Source organism: Ischnura elegans, chromosome 10 (genome assembly GCF_921293095.1).
Source record: "Ischnura elegans chromosome 10, ioIscEleg1.1, whole genome shotgun sequence".
In the NCBI taxonomy this organism is placed as follows: domain Eukaryota; kingdom Metazoa; phylum Arthropoda; class Insecta; order Odonata; family Coenagrionidae; genus Ischnura; species Ischnura elegans.
The window spans coordinates 40,206,834-40,229,911 of NC_060255.1; the positions used below are offsets into that span (position 1 = coordinate 40,206,834).

A 23,078-nucleotide genomic window follows, 5' to 3' on the forward strand; every position below is an offset into this window, starting at 1 on the left:
CATCAAGTCAACCAAATTGTTGACTAACTCGCAACAATGTGAAAGCTGAGTCTCCCTGTTTGGGAATTAACTAACCTAATGTTTTAACTATTGTTTAACTACTATTATAATGTTTAACGTAGTAAGTTTAGTCCCCTCCATACTGCAGGACACCGTCCATGGTCGCTCTTACTAAGCTATTGAAATTATGCTCCAAGTTCATGCGAGAAAATAATATTTCCTTTAAAGATACATTCTTGGTGCATGCTGGGAGCCTAAGCCTCCTGATTCAGTTAAGTTTATGGAGGAGTTGTGAGGAGAAACCGTCATCAGTATTGAGTCAACAATACCCTTAATGAACTCCGTTTGGTTGCTTCCTGTGTGAAGGCATAATTTGTGCAGTGTTGTTCATGTCAATGGTCTCTCCATCACGAATTAGTCATTAATGATCAAAAATAGGGTATCAAGAATTTAGTAGTGGAAAAATAAAATTTAATATCAAGTATGCATTCCACTAGTAAGTAAATTATTAGAGATTCACCGTTAGCAGGCTTGCGGGAGCACCATATCTAATGTTAACACTTAATAATTTTTGGTGGAAAGGACAAAAATAACATTTATTTGTCCAATTATTTTGTCTTCCTACTTCAATTACTCATTGTATATGGAATATACTTTTGATTTTTCCTCTGTTTGAGGAAATACTACACTACGAAAAACATGCAGGCATATCAGTGGAAGTAAGTGATATGAAATTTTTAAAGAGGGTTTATTTTCAGAGTTTATTTGCTGGAGTCGAAAACAAAACTGGTACAAAGTGCCCTTTTGTTTCCTCTGAGAAACAGCCAGACAGCCTCTATAGGCATACAATTTTATCTTTGGTTTGGTCAAAATGTTCCACAATGGAAACAGAGTCACCTTATTGTTTACAACTCTCCCTAAGAAGTTCTACACAACACAGATTTGTTTGCAAATCACACTTATGAAATTAAATCATGCAACTTCCATGTAGAAGATTAATACAATTTTCAATGGGAAAATTGCTTGTATGACTAATATTATCACAAACATTCATTAATTATAAAATAAAAATGGCTAAAAAGGAGTGCAGAAATATATACAAGTGAATAGCACTGATCTTCAGCCAAATTGTCATAAAATCTGTACAAATAAGTTAATATTGGGGATGATTCTTCAAATATGTGAGTATGATGATGATGATGTATGCAGTGATGAAGGATGAAGTTGGAATACTTGTGAATTTGAAGTGGATGGACAATTTTATCATCGTATGCAATGTGTGTGAAAGATGCTGTCGATAGATTCTGGCCCATGCACAAAATGCAGGAGTCACTATGCCACAGGGGGCCGAACTATGGAGCCCCAGAAGAGAATTAGATTGGATGGCACATGGTGCACAAAAAACAGGAATGGCCTGTCAGCTCGGATGGTTACATGAGTGCCCCCGTCTCTAGAAAGAGCAACTGAGGTAGCAGCAGCTGCAACCGTGCCAAGTTCTGTCACTTCCAGTTCAACTCTGTGACGTATGTCATCAGCAAAGAGAGGACCTAACTCTCTGATCTTCTGTGCACCCTTTCTTGACGATGAATTCGACCCTCCTCTTCGGTAATTTGATGGGCTCACACTTCTAGAGGTGACAGACTCTTCGAAGATGCCAGACAAATTGGCAGTAGCTGGATCAAACAGGGAAGGCAGGCCGAGGGAAGACACTGCTTGCTTGAGGCTGGTGGATGAGCTTAGCTTCATCTTGGGGACAGACACAATGAGTGGCCTCGTCTGTGAATCTGTGACAATGGCCTCCAAATCGGTATACTTGAGTCGGTTGAGCATGTTACGAAGCCCAGATACACCTGTGCTGTTTCCATCGGCATTTGGTATCACAAAGTACATGGTTGCAACCGGAGATGTCGAATCATTAAGTCCATAAGGAAGCCCAAAAGCGCGGAAACCAAGGTCAGGTCTTTTCAGGAATGGGAATTCACCAATATTTGCCATCATTGGAACCTGTGTATGTAGTAAAATAACTATGTTAAAATTATATAAAAAGATAATAATAATTGTATACTCTAGAAAAATTCTGTGCTGAAAACTTTTGTCATGAATTACTACCACCTATTCTGATGAGGTGAATGGACAATCTTATCATCATATGCAGTAATTTGTGTAAGATTCTATTGATACATTCTGACCCATGCGTGAAATGCGGCAGTCACAGGGGGCTGAACTATAGAGTCCCGGAAGACAATTAGATTAGATGGCACATGATGCACAAAAAAACAGCAAAAACTTGACAATTATGGTCTGATGAGGCATTTCTTAAATGTACTCATGTCCGCCATGGCATCTTATCCATCAATACTTTTATATTCAATATTTTAGCCTATCAACCCCTCTCAAAATTCTTATTTTCCTTTAAGTAAATACTCTCATGTGACAGAACTCACCTGAATGACATCACCAGGCTTGGGGTTGCTAGGCTTAACTACAAATCCATTCACATATTTTGGAAGAGAACCAAGGTAAAATGGTCTTGGAGCAGTGCCTTCTACAGGAAAGGGGATTTTCCAGGCTCCATTAAAGTAGAGAGCAGTAGCAAAGATTACTCTTGTCCATGCAGGGGCTATTCTCCAGGGAAGGATGTCACGAATGTGCCCCTGTGTCCGATCACTCACCCATCTGTAAATTGGTTAAAAAAGGAAAAGGACATTATATTACCTTATAAAATAAAATGCATTTATTAGCAAGCCCTGAATACTAAATTTCACTGAGGTGGAATCAAATATTAATTTCGGTGGTAAACTACAGGGGATGTAGGCCATATTCAGTAAATGATGAAGATGATATCATGCAGATCAAGAGTGGCCTCTCTCTCTGAGAGAGCTTAGTGTCACTTGTGACGTCAGTGTTGGTACAACATGCCTAAGTATAGTTATGTACGAAGGGGGGCTCCTCGGAGACCCGTGGAGAAAACCATAAAGGATTGTACTGTGTTGAAGGCCAATCATTCTGAAGCTGTTAACGTGTGGGTTGCTGATACCAGCATGATCATCTGGGATGCAGATATTGTAATCGTGGATTTTTCTCATATTAGAGGGCTACTGTATGGCAGTATATCTGACATGTTTTCTATAAATATGGAGTTTCAAAGTGTTAATAATTATTCTCAGCAAAATTTGATTTTTCAGACTTGAATGTTTTTTTCATCTTTTTATATGTTTTTTTTCCATGTGCGTAGAAAAATTTGCATTGATTAATTATCAGTCCTGCCAAAAAATCTAATGATAGAAAGTGGGCTTTTGTTTAGTGGGAAACTTGATTAGATCTAATTGTATTGAAGTTAACGCGTTGGGTTATCAGATTGGGGTGGAGGCAAACTGTCAGTCTAGAGGGGCATTTGCGCCACTGAACTCAGCTGCGACTTTTTTTAACCTGTCTTCTCTTTAGGTGATTTCATTTAATTAACGAGTGATTTATGTCGTAAGCTATGTTAGTATTATCATTTGAATTTGCCTAATTTTGCCATTAATCTTGAAATGAACACGAAATCGGGAAATAACCGACAAAAAATAAGGAACTCTTGTAACCAAATTGAGATCTTTAGTTTCTTCCACCACCTTTTACTCTTAAAAATCATGAAGAAGAAATGAATGATGGATTTCTCTAGCCTAGTCTACACGCACTGTGTATACTAGTTCTTTATTATTATTATTACATACCCATTGATCAGTTTAGATGGGCCTTCTCCTCCTTCGATGAAATCCACGCTGACAACATCACTGTGGTAAGCAGATGTAGCCACTCTCCTAAACGTTGGAGCCACTGTAAATCCATCCTGAACGAAAACTCCACTAGCAGCTGTCAATTCCAGGCCATCATATGCTTTCTTAGCAGCTTCAGCAACTGTGAAGAGTAAAGCACGGTTAGATTCCAGGAAAAAATTGCCAAAAAATCAAAACTAAAAACTGGATGGGACATGCAAAATTGATTCATATTCCAAGACATATCAATGTTTCAATAAATTAATAATATTTTATGAATTTGTAGAATACTACAAAAGGTTAAAAGTTACCCGCCTAAATATTGTGATGTTGCAGCTTTCACCTCAATCATATGTATTCATTAAATGGGAACGAATATTTGGTTGAACTTAGCAATATCAGAATTATATCTCATAGCAATACATGTATCTTTTTACCTGGAATATTACTCCTGGATATCAAATGGGCATAAGAAAATTTGTCCAGAAGACGCCCAAACTGAGAATGTATAAGATGTGGTTGTGAAGCTATCTCCACCCCAGTTGCGACTCCCATTACTCTTGCTGTTTCCTGAAATGTTCGGCCTCCAGACCCAAGTAATACCAGCGCCAAAGCTGATGCAATTGACACTGGTGAAAATAACACATTTTCTGAAATAAAAGAGATGACAAAGAATTAGTGGTGGACAAATCCAATGCTCTATTTGAGAATTTCTTACCAACAAGATGAATATTAGAGGATGAAATCCAGAAAAATAGCAATTTGCCAATTATTTGGGACTTCCTTTTGAAAGCCACAAATGGATCTTTTCGTACAAACATTTTAAAAAAGTAGCAACTTCAACGTGATCCTGTGCGATTCCTTTCAAATCAGGACTCCAAAGGTGGAAAAATTTACATTTGAGCACAAGTATTATTGTATTGATAAAAAATTAAAATTTCTGTTATTTAGACACAGAATTTAAGCATACTGTTTGGAAAATATAATCAATAGAGTTTTTAATTGAAATGGTACATGGCTTGTTGTGTCAATTCTAAAACCACAGGCAATGGACTTTTAACCTTAATACCTCAAAAACCCCCATTAAGTTCTTCAATAATATATGTTATTGCTCCACTGAATTGCTGTACTTCTTTGATTAATAGGCATTGCTTGCAAAAAGAAGCCATAACAAATTCCCTACTCTATGAAAATTCTGTATGTAGCACCACCATTTACTGTCATGGATCAGTAGATGAAAAAAATTTGTTTAAATCATTTATCAGGGTTCACACAGGTCATGGAAATACAAATCGGGACTGGAAGTCAGGGAAATTGGATTCTCGTCAGTGAAAAACTTCCGAGACATAGCATAAAGGTTAAAAATAGTCGTAGAACACACTGAGCATTGCCGAGTTGGAGCGATGAGGTACTAAATTCAGCTGACCTTAAGGCCAATAGGGACAAGCTAGCAACTGAGTAGGCTGCAGAAATGAATGCAAAAGATGGCCAAATTGCTGCAATAGTGGCAAGTCAATGATAAGTATTGTTTTTTGATGATTTGTTTGATTTTTTTAAATCTCAGATTTTTTTACCACAGAGCGCTTAGATTTTATGTTTTATATTGTTTTTGAGTTGTGACTGGAATATGTTACAATTAACGCAATGAATCTTGCCACAATTTTCTTCAAAGTCCCTTAATGAGTGCTTTGCCAACGACTTTAACTAGGGGAAAAAAAAACAAAATTGGACTGGAAAAAGCCATGGAAATTGAATATTGAAAGATGGTATTTACCCAGTGTATCTGGATTAGAAATGGATTTTTGATCATTTAAAAGATTGATAAAATAAGTTGATACAGTGGAATTCCTCCCTACCTACTTTTTTGGTCGTGGAGATATTCCACAATAATTAACCTCAAATATTCTTGTACTCACCATTTGGGCCAGACTCCGCTCTCAACTTCTGCTCTATATCCAATGACATCTTCAATATGCCCTTGGATATTATTTTGTCCACATGGTTTTGCCAAGCGGTGTTCTTCTCCTCTGTGGCAAACATCATGTCACCTGAGGCACTTGATACGTCACGTCTTGACGGAGAGACGCTATTCCTCGCTAAACTTCTCGCAAATGGTGCAGATTGACGGTAGTTGGGGAACCATATATCTGCTGAGCTCAGAGTCAGTGCAGTCAACAAGACTGTCCCCACGGTAATTTTGTGCTGCATTTTGTGTCTGGAAAGGACGAGAGAGAAAATTGTTAAATGTAGACACACTTTCAGAGTGATAGAAAGATCTAGTGACATCCATATTTCCCCCTTAGTGATAGTTATAGTGATCTAAAAATGATTGATCTATGCAGTGGTGCAGCGAGGTGGGGTTTTGGGGGTTAAACCCCCCCCCCCCCCCCCAGAGCTCAGAGAAATTTTTAGGTTTAATCCATTTTACTTATTTGGATCAGTATTACTTATAGAATAGTGTAAGGATTAATCAAATATCCATCAGAAGGCCGTAAAACTTGCCATTTTGAACCTTTATTCTTAAAATTTTTCTAAAGGAGGGCCCCCGCAACTCCTGCTTAACCTGGCGGGTATGCAATACCCCCACACCCCTAAGTATTATTTGTGCCTAAAACCCCCCCTAGCCTTTATTCTTCGCTGCGCCCCTGGATCTATGAGCATCGCTATCAATTAGAAAAGAATATTTCGCCCCTCGATTGGCATCAATTCAAAGCGATGAGCAGGAATGAGCTCACAGCGAGTAAATACTTTAATGATGAAGTGCATCCCTTCCCTCCCCCACCCTCAAATGCTGCCCTCTGCTAAATGAACCGGACCACCACTCCCCAAAACTTTTCTGGCTACAGCAGCGCCATTATACGCGAAATCCATCGCGGTTAGAGAGCAAAATTGAGGTACACATAATGTAAGTAATTCAACCCTCACAAATTGAACGGTATAATTTTTCCAGTTATTTGAGCCGACCATGGCGTCATTTTCATATTACTAAAGTAACTGGATTTCAATTATACCATCCATTGTAGAATCGGAAGTTTTAACGCAAGAAGTTATCCGGTGACAAGTCCTTTATCATGATCGGTACGTATTGACGCATCTCATATCAGAATTTCTTCCTTAGCGGCATAAATATCCTATCATTAATCAGCAACGTCCCTGTGGTAGGACAACCGTCGCTGTGTAAAAAGCGGATTTCTATACGCAATTTCGAATTTTTGTAGCTATGATATCTTATTTCTTTGCTGTCATTCGATGAAGCACAATTGGAAGATTATATTTTGAAAATCTCAAGAAAGTGACGTTCGTCGTTTTTCGGATCAGCCTCCTGTGTAAGTAGGACGAGGTCGACAGTAATCCACACGGAACCAATCATCCCGCTTCGGGAAGCGGGAGAGGTAGGCGGTGGACATTTCTAAATAACTCGGCACGAATTTCGGTCGCGATAGGGGGTTCCCCTTCATCGTACGCCACGGACGTGAGAGACTCTTACTTTCGGGAAAACACTTTCGCTTCTGCGTGCATATGAAAGTCGCGCACAGTGACGTATGTAAAACTTACGTGAAAGGTTGAAGCGTAGCCTACGTGTTGAAGGAACTTAAACCAATGCTTAGGGGTCGTCCGTTCATGAGGGTAAACAGCAGGGGGGCAGGAGGGGCCGCTGCCCCCCCCCCCCATAAGCAGAATTAAATGTAGTTCAAAACGAAATTTTTTAACAAATTTCCTAGCAGTCCAAGAAAAGTGATATTAGTATAAAACTTGTAATTAATATAAAAATATTTTTTCCCGCTAAAATAATTTTAAACACTAATAAGGCGCTGTTATAATTTTCTTTTAATTTTGTTTTCATGACCATTTCTGTGTCACAAGTTGAACGACCACGGCTTGCCCACCTCTAGTTTTGATCCTGGGTACGCCCTTGCGTCCATTAATTACGAGAGGTGATTTTCGGTCCTCCCCATTCCCCTATGGTGAGATATCGTAAGATTTGGCTCAACCCCCTCTAATCTCACGTGAGATTGCTCCAAATGCGTATTTTCATTTTAAATACGTTAAGCTGTGTTCCATCGCGTTGGATTTATAAACAAAAACAATTTGTTTCATTATATTTACCTAATATTAGTTAAGACAAGTATTTAACATTACTAAGACCGCAATTTCATGCCGTTTCTTGCGGAAAAAAATTACGTGATATTTGCCAGGACCCCTCTCCCCAACGTGAGATAGGTGAGAGCCGGCTTCACCCCCTCACCCCCCAAAGTCTCACGTAAGCAATGGATGTCCCCGTACGTAGGGGTGAACCCTATTCAGGCTCTTTCGCTTGTTTAAAGAGAACTTTTTTCGAGGCTAGGGATCGCTCAAAGGAGTCTATTCAACAATGAATGCCTCAAGACCCATGCACAAGCTCGAAGAACAGCTGAGAAGCGGTGAACCACTCGGCGTGATCTTTTGACGTCATCCACTTATCTACGAAAGGGTCAACTCTGTTTATTTCCGTCTCCATCAGCAATGGATAGAAAAATGGAAAAAATAAATCTCTCGTTATACTCCTACCGATAATAGATTGGTGAATGAGTCCGTTTGCAAAATCGAGGAGCCCCTGGGTCGGAATTGCTGGCGCAGCTGGAACCACATGTATTGTATCCTTTCATTCGCATTCCTTGGCGTAAAGAAGTGCTTGTACGCGGGAAAATCCCATCCCCTCCGGAAGTTTTGGCGACCACTACATGCTTCCGCTTCGTGCTACGGGGCTGAGGGGCCCTCATAGCTATTGCCAATCCCTGAAGAAAGTATCGAGAAGGGATGGGGATATTGCGGAAGGCCGAATGACATCTGTGACGGCTGCTCCACGTCCTCCAAGAGTCTCCCGCATTGATATTCATGTAGAGCTACGCGAGAAATGCCCTTGAGATGGATGCATCGTAGTTATCACCATTAGGCAGATACAATTATCTCCGTACGGGTGGTATCTTCGCCCTTATTCCACAGAACGTACATTTTCTGTCGCTCCATGAATTAGGAGAGACCCCGTAAGGACGAGTTTCGAATTTGATACCAATTCACTAATTAAGTTCTGTTTTCGCGGTCGCGTACACACTGGGATTCCCCGCTTTAGTGCGCGGGAAATGCTATGTCGAAATAACTTAAGCTGTAACACCTTTCCCCCAGGTGCCTGACACCTGCAAATAAGCTGACACTATATTCTTGGGCTAAGTGTGTGGGATGTATTGTTTGGGTACGTGCTTACGTAATGGAACCCTAATATATTTGGCTAAGTTTTCCCCCGCTGACATCTACCTTACGAATTATGCCGCACTTCCGCAGCCTGAAATCAATCCTCGATGTTAGGACAAAATTATCCAAAGGACCACATATTGGTCGGTGACGGAAATATTGGTTGGTTACGTGCTTACGTGATGGAACCCTAATATTTGGCAAGTTTCCTCCCCGCTGACATCTGTCTTACGGATTTATGCAGCCTGAGATCAAGCCTCGTTGTAAGGCCAAATTACCCAAGAAAACGATATAGAGAACGCTCCTGTCTATACCGTAAAAGTCTGGCTTATTTAGCCATTTTAGGCGCATCTTAAACGGGTTTAAAAGCAGCGCGGCGATTAGTGCTGAGGGACCCACTTATTCGCAACACTTGCGTAGTTTATTTACAATTGCAAGGAATGGTATCGTAAAGTTATGATTACGAAGAATCACATCATGATCACAAATATAAATATTCGGTTTACAGCCCCAATTACACCTTAATCTTCCGTGATCGCTCTGTCCTTTGTGGGCGCGAGTGGGGGCTTAAATGAGCCCATTCGATTGCGTGACAACCAGGCAGCACATCTACCGGCCGAACCGAGAACACACTATAGTTATTTTCGTGGAATAGTTTAAGCAAGAAACAAAGATCTTCAATGAATCTCATTAGGAGACCCACATTATTTGGCATGCCGCAGGCGCGTTTCAGCTGTACCGATGAATCAAGTTCAACACAGCCACTCTGTTTACATAACAATAATTTTCGTGCGCATATGTTTGTGTTGTGTGATTAGTGTGTTGTTTGTGACAGCAGAAACTTATTTACAAAATTGAGAACATTGGTAATTTCACATTGGTAATAGAAATATTAATTAATTAATACATTTTTTACTGATTTTATAATATTGTGTTTTGTTCTTTTTTCTTTTGTCAATACTTTTAATCCTTTTTTTCATTTTATTATCATTTTTAGTCTCTCTTTTGATTAATTTCTTATATTTAAATAAATAAATATACATTTTTGTTTTCGCTAGGCATATTTCAATTAACGTTTAAGTTATTCAAAACTTGAAAGCGTTAAAAACAGAAGAAGTAATGGCTTAGGGAAGACTATTAGAAGAGTTGCCGGAGGGGGCAGTGTGTTAGTTGTTGGAATTGATGGATCATAATTCCTAATGTCTTTAAATTTTGTGTTATCAGTTGTCCAAAGCCTGGAATTAAAAGTTATTGACTAGCTGGGAGATGAATATGTCTGCATAATGGAGTTTATGAGCAGAAAGAATGTCATGGATTCTAGTTAACTTTCAAGGGAACGTTCACGAGGAGACGAAGGAATTTATTTTGAAATACTTCAGTTTCTTACGAATCGTTCTATTACGGAAAAAAAATTCGCAGCCGTACAGGAGAATAGGTTGGACGATAGAGATATATAATTTAATTCTTGATCCGTGGGAGAGTGGAAAGGTGCGGAGGATAATGAGAAAATTGCTTCCCTTACGGATAATGCCTTGGTGATGCAATATTTCAGGTGTTGGTGGAAGGTTTATTTATTATCTAAACAGACGCTGAGAAATTTGTGAGACGGTTGCTCTTGGTATTCGTTGATTGTTGATGTGTGGTGTCATGTTGTCATTAATGGTCCCTTCGACTATATTAACAATAGATGCGTTGTTGCAATAGATATATAGACAGGCAAAATGTCGATCCCAGTATAAAAAACGTTTTCATGAGGAGGTTTCCTAAAGACCTGTTTGCACGAAAAATTAATGCGTACAAGTTAATGTCTGTTTGTTTTTTTTGTGGACCGAAACGGAGCATGTACGGATGTATGAACCAAATTAGAACAGGTTAAGGCCGTTTTACATGGGGCACGGAATTGCGCAGGTTAGAGCTGCATTAATTTCTAAAATGGCGTGGAATCGCGCGAATGCATGAACGAAATTAGAACAGGGGCTGTTTTGCCGTCTACCATCCACGCATTCTCGCATGTGTTCTAGCAATTCACCGCTTTAAACGACGCAATTTTGATTGCGCCTTCGCACGTACGACAGATTGTGCAATTCCGTGTACCGTGTAAAACGGCCTTTATATTTTCTGTGCATGCATTCGCACAATTTTGGTGATTACACGGTTCATTTTCATGTTCATTCACGCGTCCACAGATTAATCATTATCTCGTAAGGGTTACTGTACCGTGTAAACAGGCCTTCAGGCCACTAACGTCCCACATTAATTTGTCGCGATGAAAATGGACATCCCGAAACAACCAACCTAAACCGAATCAACCAAACTGAAGCCATGCGGTGAATTAAGGTGAAAATGTAAACAGGAGCACGACAGTGGCCCGAGTTAATTTAAGTACCAACTGCCACAATCATAGACGGATTTAGATGGGGGCACGGGGGCTCTTCCCCCCCCCTAACGCTTAAAAAGTAAACAAGATTTTCAATGCCTACGTTTATCATTAGGTTCGATTTATTTTGTGTATTACGGAGCCTCAATCAATTTAGTATTAATAACTTTCATGTCAAAATAAAGAGAATATTTTCTACAGTAATTTTTGTATTTTGTTTTTAATCTCAAATATTAGGAGACCTGTCAGACTCTTGTGTCCCCCCCAGAAAAATATACCCCCATAAAAAATATACTGGATCCACCTCTGGCTTCAATCATGAAGCTCGCAGATGAACGTTATTTGTTATGGCATTATCGAAGGGTCATCCCGTGGCAATCCTCATGCAGGCGGCTGCCGATTAACTAAAATAAATGTGCGAGGGTTATTCATTTCGTCGTATTTATATCGTTTCCCAATGAAAGTGACGGAGGCAAGCGAGATGTAGTGGAAATAATACATATTGGTTGATTTAAAAGAACGAGATGGCACTTTTTCCACAAGTTTTACTTTGATACTACGTGCTACAAACGCTGGGCCATCATCAGGAACATACCTGTCCCTGCCGCTGACGTACCCAGGGTATGACCCTGATGATGACCTAGCGGTTGAAACGCGTAGTGCCAAGGTAAAACTTGTGGAAAAAGTGCTAGCTTGTTTTCTTCAAGCAATTTGTTCCCCAATGAATTACTTGCTTAATTCCTTCGATCACTCACTCAGTAAATAAACTCGAATGTTTATTTGGTTTGGTGAGGATAGACCACCCACCCCGGACTAAGTCGCAAGCATGTGCATTTAACACATTCAGTATATCAGGGTAATTTCTTACCGCGAGCCATCTCGTTATTCGTAGACTTTGACTTCGGATGTCCGAAGGCTTTCCCCACAATTTTAATCTGGGGCCTTTGGTCTGCAGCTGCCATTCTGAAATTTACGATGTATATAATTTTGGCCCTTTTAAACCTTATATAAGAAAAAAAGGATTATACATCTACATAATACCCTGCGAGCCACCTCGAGGGTGCTTGGCAAGGGGTGGATACAAGAAGCACTCCGGAGGTACAAATTCAAACTGGGACTTCTTTATTTTTAATTACTTTACCAGCAAAAACAAAACTATTGGCCTTTCGCGTAGGGGTTTCTAACTTCCATGCCCTGGATAGGGTCAACCTACCTAGGCGGGACTCGAACTCGCGACCTCTTGTGTGGCAGACCTCACCCCGCCGCCACAGAGGCCGGCTTACAAATTGACAAGGGTGTAATGCAGAACTATGATTCCGATGTCCAATTTAAATTATATGTAAAATACTTTCCTTAATATTTTGTATAAAATTCAATTTTTTAAACATCAATCGAAGCTATTTATTACCATTATTTGCGGAATGAAATTTAGTACATAATGCGTATGAGTAAGCCCTATAGTCGTTTTGAGCATCCTCCACATGGAGGCAATTCCGTTTTCGCGTCATTTAATGTGAAAACCGCGGAATGCTGACTTACCACCGTCGGTTTCCGCATTGCAATTGATGGTTTCGGAAATCCCTACTAACAGACGTGCCGTGAAGTGCATGCCTCTTATTCATGGGTGGCAAGCGCTACATAGCACGCACAGCGTTTATACTTTATACCTCATGCCACTGGAGATCGATGCAGGAAGTCGAACTGCAGAGAACAGTGGCGCAGCGATGGGGGGTTTTGGGGAATAAACCCCCTCCCCCCCCAGAGCTTAGAGAAATTTTTAAGTTTAATCCATTTTACTTAATGGATTAGTATTACTTATAGAATAGTGTTAGGATTAATAAAATATCTTTCAAAAAGCGGTAAAACTAGTCATTTTGAACCATTAATCTTAAAAAATTTTGGAGGGCCCCCGCAACTCCCACTTACCCCGGTGGGTATGCAATACCCCAACACCCGTAAGTATTAGTTGCGCTTAAAACCCCCCCTAGCCTTGATTCCTACCTGCGCCCCTGGCAGAGAATGCACATGAGCCTGGGAGATATTAAAAACTCGAAATAAGATAATGAAAATCTTTTAATATCGGTGGTTTGCGATAGCTAATATCGGGACCGTAAATATCCGGTCACATTAAAAATATTATTCTCGGGTCCGAAGCATGGAACAATTATTGTCAATTTTCAAAACTCAGCTCCAGTACCCCGATAAATTTAAATTTCTTGGTATTTCTCACTCGATAATTCGCAGTTGCATCAAATATTAAAATAAATTAGTCTACATATTGGAATATTGGATCAGCTAAATTGGTCGTATTTTCTCGTTTTCCTGTCGTAATACTCGTTTGAAACGTAATCTATTATCCGGGGTGTTTTCGGGCTGCTAAAAGAGACACTAGTGAACCTCTGTAGTTAATGTGATAATTTTAACTCCGAGGAAATCCTATGGTAAAATTTAATTCTTGAGTTGCAGATAAACGTTGAAATTTCTCTACCTTGAGTTCCCTTAAAACTGCTGGATGGTATTGTAATCCTTAAACAAGAAAAATGTCGAAAAATATGACCGGACGAGGATATTACAAGCGTAAATAATAATAAGGAAATGTGTAGAGTCAACTCGATAAAATCATCGCAAATTCCCCATTGTCTGCCAAGGGGCGGACCAAGGGTGGGGGTGAATTAAGGTCGCCGATTGGTATTTCATATTCTCCATGCACCTGAAGGATATCTAATATCCGTCAAGGAAACGAGGGGTCTTAAGCAGTCATAAGTAGCTAGGAAAACATTCAATATAACTCATGAAATTTGCGTTCAAAAACCTATTTTAAAAAATTAATAAAAAATAAAGTAAATTGGTAAACCTATCTATATCTACATAATGCCCTGCGAGCCACCTCCAGGGTGTTCAGCAGGGGGTGACCAATCACCAACATGTAGCATGCAAAAGGATCGCCACATGTACACCGCACAGTCATAGAAATATTACGCATACTATCAAAATATACATGCATATTCATAAAAAAAACCTTGCCAATGCTTAGTAATTCCTATAGCAAATGCATATAAGGTTAGAACTATGGAAAAAACATGCAATGAGTCATCCTAGAGAGTGACGCCATTAATCCTATTAATTGAGACAACGTTGCTTTCCTTAATAGTACGAGGGAAGAATGACATTTTAAATCTCTCTGTTTTGCAGTCTATATCTTTTATTTTCTTCTCATGATCACTTCTATCATAGTACGACGGTAAACGAAGGATATGATTCACGTCATTACGAATTCACTAAGTAACTTAAGCCTATACATCGATCTACGCTCCTGTAACCTACCTATAGTCCCCCTTAACCTCCCCCTGGATCCACCGCCGAGAATAGGTCTTGTGAAATTACTATTTAAATAGCAATCCTTTCCAGGGGCGCAGCTAGGAATCAAGACAAGGGGGGGTTTTAGGCGCAATTAATACTTTGGGGTGTGGGGGTATTGCATACCCGCCAGGGTAAGTGGGAGTTACGGGGGCCCTCCACCAGAAATTTTTTTAAGGTTAATGGTTCAAAATGACTAGTTTTACCGCTTTATGAGAGATATATGATTAACCCTAACACTATTCTATAAGTAACACTAATCCATTAAGTAAAATGGATTAAACTTAAAACTTTCTCTGAGCTCTGGGGGGGGGGGTTTATCCCCCAAACCCCCCCTCGCTGCGCTACTGATCCTTTCGTTTATCGATAATACCTCCCGAGAAGAAGCGATTCCTCGCAATAGTCTCGGCCGCGGAATGTCCTCCTACCTTCCAAGTAGACGTGCTTGAGCCTCTCAATGCTCCACTCAAATACGTGGTTTGGCTCTCCCCCAAAGGAATTTTCAGATTAGCCACTCCCACGTGCTGATTACATGGATGCTTTTCGCATGACAGCAGCTCCTTTCGGAAAGAGAAACCCCTAAAAAACACGCGCAGCATTACAAGTCGAAATTGGGCGGTAGGTTTCTGAATTCTCTGCCAATTGTAGAAGCACTCGGAGGCTTATTGGTTATGTACTCACGATCACCGACCTTGGAGGATCGTGGAGACACCGGATCACTTCCGATAAGTTGACTCGCGAACGAAAGAAATATTCCGTGTCGGAAATATTGACCGCACCCTCAACAATGGCCCTCACGATTTTCTTCGAAAAACCATGCAGTTCCTCAGTATCAATTTGTTTACAAGCTCATGTCGGAATGCTTGCCTTCGGTAACATTCCAACAACGATAAACCTATGTACTGCGTATGCCTTAAGAATCATAATGAACCCAGTGATGGAAATCGTCTACAGAAAGACTAATTTTATTTTGTGAACGAAATGCAGATTTATTCGAACGGCATTTTTTTAAATAAATGAAATTCAGTTCAACGTTAATCATTTACTATCCTCGCCCAAGCATTATTCTCCCCATAGCTTTGAAATGCACCTTTAGCTTCCACAGTGCCATGAGCGTCGACGTTAACCTGATATCCAGTGGCAAATATTAAAAAAAATAAACGCAAAAAAGCTCTCATTATCCCCTCAGTAGAGTCTTCTGTAGAGTATCTTCCTCCTCCGGCCAAATTCTATGTCACACACAAAACCTCGAGGAACACCTCGAAGGTCTTTAATTGGTTAGTCGTCGACCTGACGTTTTCTCAGCTGTCGGTAATGCGACTTTCTCTCTCCGCCCACATATCCATCCACATTATATCATGAAAGCCACTTCCAAGGTGTTTGGCAAGGGGTGTCTGAACACGAATATGCACCATTAAATGTGGTTAATGTGCACTTCATGGTTAACAAAAAAAACTTAACACGCGCACGTTTTCTGGGGTTTGAAATCCCAACTAGCATAAATCTTTCCATTCAACGCAGGACCACACCTCGCATAGATGGAGACTTGTAGAAAAAGCTACAATTATTGTACGAAATAAGTTTCTGCGCGCATTTTTATCAACCATTCTTGGGAATTCCGCGGAGAATTAAAGACAAACAAAAACTCAAAGGGAAATCAAAACATATAATTATTCTTCCCTGCAATTGTGACAATGAATGTCATGAATTGCGCAAATGTTGCTATCCCTGATTGTTCGAAGGAAAGCAGCAACGACTTTCAACGATTTTGGTGGGACAATAAAAAGCTATGCTGGCGGCCCTTTGTCATCGGTGGCTGATTCCACTGAAGGACATTGAGGACTTGGATAGTATCCCCCAGGGACGTTCCGGTGCTGCGAATCTCTCAGACACCAACGGAATACCGATGACCGCCTGCCATACTGCTCATCTGCCGTCTTCCAATGTCACCTTTAGCATCGCAAATAGCTGACGACGTAAAATCCTTCCGCCATTGGAATGCTCTCATCTATGAGCATAGCGATCTATCCACCGTCTACCTCGCATATATTTAAAGTATTAACCATGAATTATGTGGTAGTATAATAATGGAAGTATAATTTATTTTTGTTGTGCGTGACATGCTTATATCCCTGTGGTGTGCATAGGGGAATCCTCTTGCATGCTGCATGCTGGCGATTGATCACCCCCTGCCAAACACCCTAGATGAGGCTCGAAGGGTATTATGTAGATGCATGCCACAGGGGCGCAGCTAAGAATTAAGGCTGGGGGGTTTAGGTGCAACTAACACCGGGCTGTGTGGTGGTATGGTATGACCACTAGGATAAGCGGTAGATACGAGATTAATAATTTGAGGAATTTTAAAGATAAATTAATCAAAATGGCGAGTTTTACGGCTTTCTAAGGGATATTTTATTCATCCTGACACTCTTCTATTAGTAATATCAATACAATTAAGTAAAATGGATTAAACTTCAAATTTTCTCTGAGCTTTGGGGGGTTACATCCCCCAAACCCCTCCCTTGCTGCGCCACTGGTATGCCATACTATTAATTTTGAACTAACCCGGTGTTGATACCTTTGAATGAATTTCTGGGGTACATTGAATCTACAGTTCTAGCATAATAACTTTCAATCCTGAAGAGAAAAATACATTATAACCCCTAAAAACGTATTCTTTTTCCCCCATAAGGAAAATAAAATAATAAAAGATGGAACAAATTATTCAAGGGTAAATTCGGCTATGGACATGCTGAATACAGAACAGAACCTCATATCGAATCAGTGACACGAGATTCCTATCACACCAAATACGGATGCAGCAGAGTATCCAAAAATGATATAGGGCGAGGAGAACTCTGAAAGAAACAGTGCTTCAACATCAACAGTGGATCACCCACAATGACTTATTCTGGGTCAAGGCTAGCCAAATATGGAAACAAGAGCACCTAGCATGGCCGAAGGCTCGGTGAACACACCCAAGGATATTTCTGAGCACTCTTCACTTCTTCATTTTCCTCAAACTTCCACGTTTTAGAGAACGCAAACTTCTCGTTCCACCGATCTTTATTGGTGATGATTTACTCGCTTACAACTTTCCGCTATTGTCTTGAAACTTTCAGGGTATATTAAAGAAGACATTGGTCAACACTGTGCCTGTTCCTCAAATTTGAAAATATTACCACAGTATATTCTTAAAAACAAATATTTTGTATTTGGGAAACAGGCTAATTTTGAGAGAAGTCTGCTCAATTATTTACTGAAAATTTAAAGTAAATAGCGCAAATTGTAAAGTAATAATATATTTTTCCTATAATATCATACTGAAATTGCGGGTTTTAATTTTGGCTTCAGCTTTTGTCACTTCCGCAGCTTCCTCGAATGCTTTTGTTTATATTCATTCAGATTGGTTATGTCAGCTTTCATGATCTATTTGTTTTCTTCTTTCCGTAAACAATGAAAATATCTCAAGTGTCTCAGATTTCATTTCTTGTCCTTGCGCGTCTTGTGTTGTAAATTTTTCGGCTCGAAAACATGCAAGATGATTTATAAGGAAATGTTCTAATGTCAGGAGTAAGAGAATACAATATTATGTCGCATCTTTTGTAGCATGAACATCGTGTCGCGTCTCCTAGGCTATCAAATTATCGCAACACAGCCATTACCGAGCACATCCATAGGCTGCAATGGAAACGCCCAAAATAGTTGAATTGAGTATAAATATAAATTTAACTTTCCTACATCCGCAAAAATCTGATCGTCGATCTCTTCACCGGTAAATGATTCCAATTTACTTCAAAACGATGAATAAAAGAGCTAATTTATGTAAAATTATCCTAATGAACCTGCGATATTTTCTAAAATATGAGGTCCGAGGGGTAAGGTATGAGGCACAATTACAGCACTAGAAAAAAATATAGCTACATATCACGGTTTGTCCTACTACGTTCGTTGTGTACTTTGTAAAATGAAATTTGCTGATATTAAGGATAATTTTAGTTCAAAAAATAAAAATTACGCATAATTTTCGACGCATGAAATTGTACTTCAACATTTTTTTTCTGAAGAAAATCACTTTGTGGCATATCTAACGTAACTGGAATTGCACTGGAGAACATGTTTTTATTGCCATAGCTCTGAATAGAATCCCGGAAGTATCGAATCGCGACCCCATGCTTGCTTGAAAGAATGCTTGAAACCGTCTCTCCTACCTCCTGAACCGAGAAGAATCTCCCTGTTTGGTGATTGACACCGAATTACGCATCAAATAAGTTCAGCTGCCAAATTTTCGCACGTGCTGAATTATTAACAATACGATTAGATTATTACTGCACTAAAACCCTCTTAAATTTAGGATCAGGATATTTTTAGAAGCGCTAAAGAAACTTCACGATATTTTGTAGCTTATTGGAAATTTCGGCAAGTATAAATATTACACGAGAATAACAAAATAAAATCCGCGTGGAACTTCGATGGATCGCTGGAGATTTCAATGCTCGGACTCGATAAACTAGAAGTCTTTTAATGTTGTTGGCATAGACAATTTGTAGTGTCACGTAAGTACTTCAACGTGCGATTGATGAGGACGCATTTTCTTCACATTATACCAACATAGACGGCAACAATATCGCCGTTCAACTTTTTACGGCATTTTCGCGTTTCGTATGTAATTAGCGGCCGTAGACGCCTGGGGACGTTCAAGTGTTATACATTAAGAAGATGATACTCTACGATCCACCTCAAAGGGGTATGGCACGGGGTGAGGTTAATTTTCACTAAATCCACTGATATACGTGTCACATAATTTTAAGTGTCCTATTGGAATTACCTGCGTGTTACAACGTCTTCTTTGACTTAGTGGAATGGCAGGAATTTTCTTCGTAATGTGTCTCAGCTTTCTGTCGATATCCTATTTACTTTTGTTTTTAATGCATTCAGAATGGAACGGAGGTGGCACTCAGATCTCCCTTGTCTCCTGAAGCCTTTGTATCATGTGCAGAAATCCACAGGGAATATCGAGAATTTTTTTGGAAATCAAATAGTTTTTCTCTGAATCGTCGCCGTAAGTTCAAGTAACAGTGGTAAGTTGCAGTGAGACGGCAGTCATAAAGCCTGCACAAGGTTGTGTCTTATTTGCGATCGCCCACTCTTTGCTGGCTAACCAAGGTCCCCCTCTTCCTGACTACTCTGTTTGGAAGGTCATCGCTCCGATGGAAGCGTCTACCTTCACTCATTGCTCTCCTGGCAAACGGAGCGACAAGGACGCGGTTGGGATGTGGGCGTAAATAGCTTTTAAAATGAGATAGGGGCTACGGAAGAGCTTTTGCGATAGAGGAAGAACTCATACAAACCCACTGACACATCCCTCAAGGTCCGATGGGCAGAGCTGAAGCACAAACAGTCAACATAATGGAAGACCAGGGCAAATCAGTACAATTTCTCTGGAAGGCAGTCGACGGTAAGGTATAATTTTCCATTCCAACCAAGGGTGTAAAAAAAACTGCATAACGAACTTTATTTATGTTTGCTACTCATTTGTTATATTAATGTTATGCTGCTACGTTATGTTTAAAAGTAACTGAGGCAAGCGAGATATAGTGGAAGGACGTCCTGACTCAATAAATTACTAAAATCTGTGGAAACGTGTATTCTCTTCACTATCAATTACGTTATTTTTTGCTTTAAGTTAAGTTATGACAGTATAGGAGACCAACATTAAATCTAATAATACTGGCAAACTGTTATCAAGCATCGTGCTACAGTGGAGCAGCGAGGGGGATTTTTTTAGGAATATCCCCTCCCTCCCAATGGCTCAGAGAATTTTTTTATAAAAACATTTAATGCGACAAATTTAGTAACTAATACTAGGGGTACGGATGACTCACAAAAAACATAAAACCATTCAGACTGCCGTAAAACTCACTATTCTGAACCATTTATTTTAAAAGTTTTCTGGGCGAGGGCACCCGCACCTCCTCTTACACCCTGGCAAGTATTCCATTACAGTATTAGTTGCGCCTAAACCCCCCCCCCCCCCCCAGCCTTAATTCTTAGCTGCGCCCCTATCGTGCAATGTAAAATGAAGACTCTTCATGCAATTAAATGCAATTTGTCAGACTGAAATGGCGATTAAATGTATCTACTTGAAATATTTATCAAAATATGCCTGCGTCGCTTCAAAGTTAGTTTCCCACCTGGATAATATTCAAAAACATTTTAGGGATAGATTTAAACAATGCCAGACTTTCTCTTACTGGTTAATCTGTAGCATTCTCTTAAAATAATCTCCCAAAAACTAACCAAGCCCTATAAATCTTACATGAAAGCCCAATTAGGCTATCAATTGATTCCGTTGATTATTCAGGCTCTCTAATAATCAATGATCTAATATATATACCTATTAATAATGTCTATGTATGCTGTTGTCTTCGATACCTTGAAAACTCTTGCACGTAACCCTTACTTGTGTTTACAGTCCGCTAACTCGTACCGTTTTGCGAGCCACCTCAATAGTGTGTACCAGGAGCGCAACTAGGAATTAAGGCTAGGGGGGTTTAGGGGCAACTAATACCGAGGTGTGTTGGGGTATGGAATACCCACTAAGATAAGCGGTAGGTGCGAGATTAATAAATTGCGGAATTTTTATATATATGGTTCAAAATGGTGAGTTTTACGGCTTTATGAGGGATATTTTATTAATCCTTACACTATTCCATTAGTAATAACAATCCAATTAAGAAAATGGATTAAAATTAAAAATTTCTCTAAGCTCTGTGGGGGGATTTATCCCCCAAAGTCCCTCCTTCGCTGCGCCACTGGTGTGTACTAGTGAGCAAGCTTTCTGCTGTGAAACAGTTAAATTACAAATATAGGATACATTAATAGAACCTTGTACGCGATCTTATTTTCCAGGCTTTTACTGTGTTGTTTTGATGCTTGATACGACAGTTTTGCGGTTAGTCCCGCCAGAATCTTCAGGTCAGAAGTCATTTCTTACCTGAAGTAGCTGACGGGTTTGCCGTCATCAGATATCAACGCGGCGGAAGCCCAGAAAACATCAAATCAATCTAACCGGATCACATCAACTATTCATCACCGAAGCTTTCGAAAGAACCGGGACCCTGTTTGAAATCGCACGTATAAGATAAAAGTCACTTACCCATCGTTGAATATTTACATTATCTCATTTTCATATAAACTTTACGAATGATCACTCCTCCACCGATTGGTAAATCAGTTAATTACTTTTTCATCCAATGAAATTGGCACACGCGAATCTCCGTGTTTCAACCTTATTGTCTTTTCGGCAACTGCACGCAGTATGAGCCGTGTCAAGTGTAACGGCTGCGAGAAATGCCGTCGGAAATAAAACCGGAAGCCAGGGATAACCGCAATGGTCTACGGAATTTTTAAAAGTGACGACTGCCTAACTTATCAGTGTGGTACCCGCGACCACAAGACATGAGACCGACACAATATGAAGATTCATCCGTGCAGTGTAAACAGTCTTCCATCATGTGGGGCAACTAACTAGCTTCCACACAGCACAGTATCCTAATTAAGGGGACTGTCACCGATTTTTCCGATTTCAGGGGTAATCATTTCGTGATAACGTAGAAAATTTTAGTGTTCCGAAAACTCCAAAATCTTGTCGGCGTCCCAAAACAGTCTTGGAAGATGTCCCTTACCTGTTTTTGCCGTGTTATTCTTCAACACGAAACTCCGCTGCCGGGTACGCGATGCGGTTAACTGCTTCCGTCCTTCGGTTTTTCTCAGCCGGTGATGCAACAGTCGTCGCCACGGTAGGTCGCCGTATCCCGGCGACGATGCCTTCTTGTTTTCACTCTCCCAACACTTTACCCAAGAGTCTGCCTCACACAACTGTACGCTCGAAGGTCTCCAGCGATCTGACTACAACATTCAACGCGAGGCCTTATATAAAACGAGTTGGTTTCTCCCGCTCTGGGGCGCGTGGAGATGGTGGCGCCACGCTCACTGAGGGGCCCGCGTGCAAAAGCCGTTGCGAGGGTCGACTAATCCCTCGTCGTGAGAGGAACGAGCGTAGTAGCATGCCCCTCCTACCAATGTTTATTGGCTGACCTGCGTCAGTGTCGGGATTTCCCAGGTTATTCATTTCTCTCTCTCTCCTTTCTTGCCATTCTTTCGTGCTCTGCACCTCTGACCCCTCCCACCTCTTTCCCTTCCCTTTCATAATTTCGCACCTTATACGATCCATCTCCATATGGAACAATGTTGGCGGGATTTGAGCGCCTTCGCTTCGGGGACATGAATGAAAAGATATGATCAAGACTGCTAGAGGTCGGAGGTTGTATCAATAAATGGTATTCACGGCGCGC

At 40.3% G+C, this 23,078-nt stretch overlaps 1 protein-coding gene across 2 annotated transcripts; it reads right to left on the bottom strand.

Annotated features, from left to right (window-relative positions):
* Positions 1-747: 747 nt before the first annotated feature.
* On the bottom strand, positions 748-22,638 carry LOC124166635 (serine protease inhibitor 28Dc-like). Of its 2 annotated transcripts, none has more exons than XM_046544254.1 (6): positions 22,410-22,638; positions 5,675-5,973; positions 4,196-4,408; positions 3,717-3,900; positions 2,445-2,676; positions 748-2,004 (listed from the first exon to the last, which is right to left on the bottom strand). In XM_046544254.1, exons 2-6 carry the CDS (start codon positions 5,964-5,966, stop codon positions 1,333-1,335), a joined length of 1,593 nt encoding a protein of 530 aa, XP_046400210.1. In that variant the 5' UTR covers positions 5,967-5,973; positions 22,410-22,638; the 3' UTR covers positions 748-1,332. The 2 variants fall into 2 exon arrangements, with proteins under 2 accessions (XP_046400210.1, XP_046400211.1); XM_046544255.1 differs by lacking the exon at positions 22,410-22,638 and adding an exon at positions 21,881-21,980.
* Between the last annotated feature and the right edge of the window lie 440 nt (positions 22,639-23,078).